Below are 7,650 nucleotides of genomic sequence, written 5' to 3' on the forward strand. Positions count from 1 at the left end.
CAACAATAACAGTGTGTGAAACGTTTCAGCTCAATATATTATGTTGAACTGGATTAAAATTAATTTGCAAGATTTGATTCACAAACAATAAACACCAAGTTAAAGAACTAATAAAGGAAATAATTTAAATGTACGGCCTCTTTTATAAATATTGCTAAGCGGCTGTTAAGTTAAACATTGATGTGATCTTTCTGTCATTATTGATTTGACATTCGAAAGAAAAAGAAATTATTAAAGTAATCACACTTATCAATATTTATAAGTAAGGCTCATATATTTTAATCGTGCCAATTTTGCAAATAGGTTTAACCAACAACTCCTTCATATATTCTACCAATCGACTATGTCTATTACTAATAATTCAACCGATATTTTTTACGTAAAATATCTACAACTTTTGTAACTTTGGTACAGTTAGCTTATCTCTAATACATCTCAATGTTGTCAACTTAGCTGGTGAACTTGGTACTAGCTGTTCCTCCGTCCGTCTGATTGGTCTGGGTGGCGGTGCGGATGCGCGGGGAACTTGAGTGATGTGGGGATGTGATTTTACGTGCTTCCTCAACGATGATGGGTCGGTGTAGCGCTTACCACAACCAGCCGCACCACAGGCGTAGGGTCTCTGAGAGAGAAAGAAATATTATAATAATAATATACTGGGACTAAGAAAACTAAAAAAAGATTGTTATAATAGTTCTGTGACTTCATCTTCAAATGCAAAATAAAAAAGCAGTTTCGTACCAGAACCAAGTTGAATCTTACATTTTCCTAATTTAAATGGAATCCCATAACCTACGTACGTACCGTACGTACGTACGGATATATTTCGTATATATACCCGAAGAAAGTCTATGGCCATAGCGATTCATTCAAATCTCACACATACATACTCAAATCTGATCTTAAAATTGACATACAATGCATGAAGTTTTACTTAAAAAACGGATCATTTTTGGAGATCTGTTCTGACTGTTTTTTATAGATTTGGATCTTATATAGAGAAACCATTGCCTAAGTACTATATTATACTTTTATGTATAATTCTTGTATTCGCTCACGTGTGTGGCGGGGTGTTAGGTATCCTGTGTTCTTTTCTGTACAATTTATGTATGCAATGCAATGTATGCAAAATTTCATTATGATCGGTTCAGTACTTAAGACTTGAATGTGTAACAAACAAACTCACCTTCGCATTTATAATATTAGTAAGGATAAAGTGGTTCATCCCGTACGCTACAAATTTTTTAGACCTGGTACCTATACAAACATTCAATAGGTACAGCAGCATTGAGCTTGACTGCATACTTTCAATCTTTGATATATTTGTGAGAATTTAAGATGATTAATATGTACATCACAATACTTTAATACTTTGTACATGCTTTTAGATATATAATTAGCTGATATAACAATGTTCTCACCATAGCGGCGTTATATTGCTAATTAGTAAAGTATTGAACAATTATGGGTCACTTGCTTTTCTTCATTCTTTGTTTTTTTGTACCTATAGTCTTACGCTTGATCACAATCACACCTGACAACAAATCCCGATCAACGCACTCGCCTTTTTTTATCGTGGGGAAATAACCTGATGAATAATAATCCCTTTTCAACCCTGCTGACACTCAGATTGTAATACAAAAGACACAAAATTCGAAAGGACATTCCACATCGTTTATATGAATTTTCTTTAAAATCCCACTGTCTATAAAGTTACGACTATTGCAATACCTAGGTTTACAAGAAAATATTTTTGTACATTAAAAAAAACTTACAGCGTTAAAATGCGTCCGTTGATGCTTTGCCCTATCAGACGAGTTGGAGAAGGCTTTTCTACAGTGCGGCGCGGGGCAGGCGTACGGACGCTCGCCAGTGTGGGAGCGGACGTGAATCTTTAGGTTCTCCAAACGGGAAAAAGCCTTGCCACAGCCAGGATGCTAAAATAATATTAATAAGTTGGTTGTCAATTTGTAACCCTGGAGCCTGGTTTCTAGTGAATTCAGTCCAGATAAGACCCAATTGAGAAGATTTTGGACATCTTTATTAAAAAAAAATGAAATTAAAAAAGAAAAATGAAATGAGTAATACAACTAACATGACATCGATTCGGTTTATGTCCGGAGTGCACGCGCATGTGTATGAGTAACTTATAGCGCGCGTTGAAGGGACGCCTTGCACGTGCGCAGTCTCGCCACAGGCAGCTAAATTCGTCACCTGAGGAAAAGAAAATCAAATTATATTACAAATAAATAAAAATTCTATATTTTCTGCATTAAACAGATAAGAATATTAGTTTTCTCGGATATATGTTTCAGTAAATATCTGTATATTGATATTATGATTACAAGTTATGATATTACAAAATTGACAATTCAAAAAAATCACATAAAGATGTATAAAATTAATTTATATATTGGTCTAATCAAAAATCCGAGATGGCCTAGTGGTTAGAACGCGTGAATCTTATCCGATGATTGTGGGTTCAAACCCAGGCAAGCACCACTGAATTTTCATGTGCTTAATTTGTGTTTATAATTCATCTTGTGCTTGACGGTGAAGGAAAACATCATGAGGAAACCTGCATGTGTCTAATTTAATTGAAATTCTGCCACATGTTTATTCTACCAACCCGCATTGGAGCAGCATGGTGCAATAAGTTCCAAACCTTCTCCCCAAAAAGGGATAGGAGGCCTTAGCCCTGCAGTGGGACATTAACAGGTTGTTACTGAATCAAAAATCACTTATACCACAAACACCATCACGTATGTACATATCGATAACATAATTTATTAAGCTATTAAAATTACTTTTATGAAAAATTCTGAGTGTACAAAAATATTGTTTTTTTTTGTGTTTATTAATATAACTTCATAAAATATGATACATACAACGCTTCTTTTAAGGTAAGGTCAGATTCGTGCTGAATTTATAGTTTGATATTCAACGTAAAAGATTTAAGAACGAAGATGTGAATCCTATATGAAGGTATCATATATGATTATTAATTTTCAATGGAAACTTAATATTAAGTGTACATTGAAAAAATGAATTCCGTATAAAGATATAATTCTCAGTAAGATATTGTGTCATATTTAAATTTGCGTTATGATTGTGTTTTGTGATTCATTCCGTTGTTTTGTCATTTGTCATCAATTTTTGAGATCTTAAGATCTAGAATATATCAGAACGAGAGATTTCTTAAGAGTTAAAAATATTTATTTATATCATATTTTTCAAATACTTAACAGTCAAATGGAAAGCAGTACTTGTTATCAAAGTTATCTTATTTCTAATGTATTTTTATGTTATTTTTCTTGTTTTTTATTTGTAGATAATAAGTTTTTATATAAACAAAATTATTTTGAATAAAGAGTACTTTAACTAGTCTAAGTTTGCATGCTGTGAGTAAATGTGTAACTTAGCAACTTAAGGCTTTGTTGTGTACGGAATAAAATACATTTAATTTTGTTGGTGGTTCTATTCTTCTTCTGCCTAGCAGTTTTCCGGTCTAGTAACGCCAGGGTCCGCTTTCCTGCATCTACGCCTCCACTTTGCCCGATCTAAAGCGTCATCCTTAGTGAGATCGTGCTCTCTCATATTGTCCCTCACAACATCGAGTCAGCGCTTCTTGGGCCTGCCGCGGGATCTAGGACCTTCGACAACAAATCCAGGCATCGGTTCCCGACATAGTCTGGTGGTCTACGGCTAATGTAGCCAAACCAACGCAGACGACTTTCCTGCAACTTATCCGCTACATCGCAAACTCCAAGGCTACCACGGATGTGCTCGTTACGAGTGCGATCTAGTCGCGTAACGCCACACATCCACCGCAGCATCTTTATTTCCGCGGCGTGAAGTTGCTGAACGTGTCTCGCGAGAGCTGGCCACGTCTCGCCGCCGTTCAATAAGACTGGTCGAATGATGCACTTGTACACCAGGCCCTTTAATTTCACCGGTATCCTGCGATCACAGATTACCCCGGTGACTTCCCGCCATTTGGCCCAGGCTGCGTTTATTCGAGCTCTGACGTCGTGGTCGATTGTACCAGACTCGTGCAGTACGGACCCGAGGTATTTAAACTTTTCCGTCTTGATAACGGATTCTCCGCCTATCTTTATGGGTTCGGAGTCCGTACTGCCACAGGCCATATACTCGGTCTTCGCAACATTTAGCATCAGACCTCCCCTCTCTAGGACACCCTTCCACTGGTTCACCTTTTGCTCCAATACCTGTTTGTTCTCATCTACCAGTGCAATGTCATCAGCATACATCATAAGCCAAGGAGACGGCTCATGGGCTTTCACTGTGACAACGTCAAGCACTACACTGAACAGAAAAGGACTCAGGGCCGAACCTTGGTGGACACCAACTGTGATCGGGAAAGGGTGTGTTTCGCCAACGGCGGTCCTTACTATTGATTCCGAATTATAGTACATGTCTCGGATAATTTCAATATAGATTTGTGGCACGTTCTTCATCTTCAAAGCCCACCATATAATTTGGCGTGGGACGCAGTCAAATGCCTTCTGCAGGTCTAGAAATGCCATGTACAGCGGCTTCTTCTTTTCCCTGTGGGCCTCAGCCAGTATTCTTAGGGCGAAGATGGGGTCTATGGTTCGTGGTGGTAGAACCACCATTCTATTATAAATAAATAAATAAGAGGACCAATACTGGTTTTACTCAAGCACAAGTTTCTTTGTATTATTTTCAGTTACAAGCTTCCGACTTCGAACGGATAGACAAGAGAAGTCATAATGACGTTTTTGTATTTTTATTTATATATGTGGATAATATGTCTGAAATCATGCGCCTTAATTAAAAAGATCACGTTGAAATTAAAATTTTCGGTGTTGTTTACTATACAAATGATATATGTATTCTATTTGTTCGTTAGTACAGAGATTAAATTAAAATAATTAGTTAAATGATATGGTTAGCTATGGTCTCAACAAGCTACGTGTGTTTGGTCTAATGTTTACACGATAACATAAACATTTCAATCTTACCTTTGTAAGTGTTAACGTGGGCTCTTTCAATGTGTTCGACGAGTGTGTTTTGATTCGGATATCTTTCAAAACAGTGCTCCCATAAACATTCCCTTTCACCTAAAACATAAACAATGATAAATTGATTTATTCTTTACTTAATGCATCGGTGATTTTCAAAGAATATAAATTTTTTTTTTAATTTAAATTACAACACATGGATTTCGTGTATATACAATTAAAATTAGTTACTGATTGATGTCTGTATCACAGCGCACTCTACTAAAACGAAAGATTTGTCTGAATTAATATAAAAAAAATACTTTTTTTCAAGCACACCTTGAATCAATTATTAAGATTTAATTACATTGAAAATTAACATCGGTTCGGAATGCCGGTAGAATCTATTCTACCGACATTAAGCAACGAGAACTGTATTGTTACTCTTTTGCACAAATTAAATGATTGACATAAGGCTGTCATAAATAAAGTAAATAAATATAAACAATACGAAAAATTTATCTTACGATTATTTTATTATAAGAGAATTATAAAGGAAAATTGCTATTAAAAAGTGTTTCGTGATTTTTTTTTAATCTCGTGCTCGGTGGTGCTGAAACAACGTAACAGCAAATCATTCTCCATAATTACAATAATATAACGCTCGTGTACTACAGTACATATGACAGGATACCAATTAATGTCAAATAAAATAGTTTTCACTGAAAAATCGTTCGCATCACTATAACAAAGTGGCGCTAGTGTAGATGTCATTCAAGTAATAGAATACCGAATAGAGTTTTCATTGAAAATTCAGAAGTAAACTCTACAGTGAGGTTCACAGAATCGCACTGCAAAAGTGAATCTTCTAATTTCGATGTTTCATTTCCACGTGTTACATAAAGCGTTACCCTTGAATTCGATTATAAATTTTTACTCTTATCGCGTAAAAAATAAATCTACTTAATTATTTAATACTCACCTTGTACTTTTTCCTTCTCTGATCTTCTCTCATTTTCATTGACTCCCTTATTTTCGAAATTGGTAGTTTCGTCTCTTTCAAATGTCAAACCGAAATCATCTAAATTTATAAAAAGTTCATCTTCGTCAAAATTTTCAGAGTTTTCGTCATAGTATCCTGCACTTTGCACATCACTCTCTATAGAATCTGATATAGAAATTTTCCTGATATTTCTATCAAAGTTGAACTCCGTACAACTTGTTGGTGTATCAGGTAAAATATATTTCTTTTCACTATCCAAATTATACAGTATGTTATTTGGGTAACTGTAATGTTCTAAGCTGCTTATAACTTGTGTATTATTAATTGCAGTCTGTGTTGTGTTCTCGTCATAAACATTTTGTTGTAAATTGTATTCATCAACATTATCTGAATTATTATAGCAATAACGTTTTGCAAATGCAGTCTCAATTGATGGCAATAAATTATCATTACTTGTCTTTAAATAATCATCGTTAAATGCATCTGGCGTTAACCGACACGATTCCCCATCCTCTCTACATAGTTCGTCAATCAATGATTCATCATCGATATAATCGTTATTCAGTTCATAATTAGAATTAACATTTTTACTGTCGTCACCGGAATCAGATTTAAAACTGCCATCATCGAATTCTATACTATCTAAATCTAATAAAACCTCCTTGATATTTTGATCAGTTATATTACTCTCTATTACGTCACCTACTATTTCTAAGTCAGTTTTATTATTATCTGTGCTATTCCAATTATTTAATACTTCGAAATCGAAGCTTTCCTCGACGCCATATTTAAAACTATCATTCTTCTGTTTAGTCTTACCGTTTTCTAGTTCTAAGTTAAACTGAGACATGTAGTATGCGTGTAGGTCTGTGACGTTTTCGTTTCTCTCTTGAAAAAGTTCATCGTCATCATAGCAAGGTATGAGATCATAATCAGCCATGGTTTTAAGTTCATTCGCCTAATAAGGTTCAGTAATCCCACTACAGAGGTGGATGTAATTGACATGTGGCGTGTACTCGGTTCGCCGCATATGGTTTGCTATTATTATAAAAATAAACTTTCTCCGAGCAACATCTCGCGTGGCCCGCGCATCTGCGAATTATAAAATTAATTACTATTGTTATTACGAATATCGCAACACGTGTTGCTATTGGCCACCTTATATTGGATCTGAGGAAGTGTTTTTTTAGTGTTCGTAGTTTTATTATAAGCATGATACTTAGTTCTTGTGATATGTAGGTATTAATATAAATATTTTTATGTTGTAAATTAAATATTTTCTTATATACATATATATTACATGTATTAGAATAAATCTGTTATTAATTTACTTAATTGTATTTCAATATATTCATCGGATTATATTATTATAAAATATCAACTTTCTCAAAAAAAAAAAGAAAAAAAGAAAGAAAATGAACCCCGTGAAATAGAAAAGTTATAGTTAACGGTACAAAGCTACATTTTTATAGAAATAAAGATTTAAAAAAAAATGGATATATATGTTTAACTAATTTGATTAACTAAGGAGTTCCTTAGTTAATCAATTTAAACATTTTAAAGCTAACAAACAAACAAAAATAAAACACAGATACAGTTAAACTTACCAAAAATAGAAAAACACAAATTTTCCAATTCAAAAATCACAAAATGGCGCGCTGT

The 7,650-nt window shown here is 34.4% G+C and overlaps 1 protein-coding gene across 1 annotated transcript; it reads right to left on the bottom strand.

Annotated features, from left to right (window-relative positions):
- Positions 1 to 388: 388 nt before the first annotated feature.
- Positions 389 to 6,928, bottom strand: LOC126777883 (putative zinc finger protein 735). The gene is made up of 5 exons (XM_050501169.1): positions 5,968 to 6,928; positions 5,007 to 5,105; positions 2,096 to 2,214; positions 1,776 to 1,937; positions 389 to 622 (listed from the first exon to the last, which is right to left on the bottom strand). The coding sequence occupies exons 1-5, from the start codon at positions 6,926 to 6,928 to the stop codon at positions 389 to 391; spliced, it is 1,575 nt and encodes a 524-aa protein (XP_050357126.1).
- Positions 6,929 to 7,650: the final 722 nt, after the last annotated feature.

Source organism: Nymphalis io, chromosome 24 (genome assembly GCF_905147045.1).
Source record: "Nymphalis io chromosome 24, ilAglIoxx1.1, whole genome shotgun sequence".
Lineage (NCBI taxonomy): Eukaryota > Metazoa > Arthropoda > Insecta > Lepidoptera > Nymphalidae > Nymphalis > Nymphalis io.

Bases quoted from the DNA above. Each gene is read 5' to 3' on its own strand.
- LOC126777883 (XM_050501169.1), bottom strand. From the start codon at position 6,928: ATGGCTGATTATGATCTCATACCTTGCTATGATGACGATGAACTTTTT. The intron at 2,215-5,006 runs GTAAGATTGAAA...TCTTTTCCTCAG, and splicing joins CCACGTTAACACTTACAAAG to GTGACGAATTTAGCTGCCTG. The intron at 1,938-2,095 runs GTTAGTTGTATT...ATATTATTTTAG, and splicing joins ATAAACCGAATCGATGTCAT to CATCCTGGCTGTGGCAAGGC.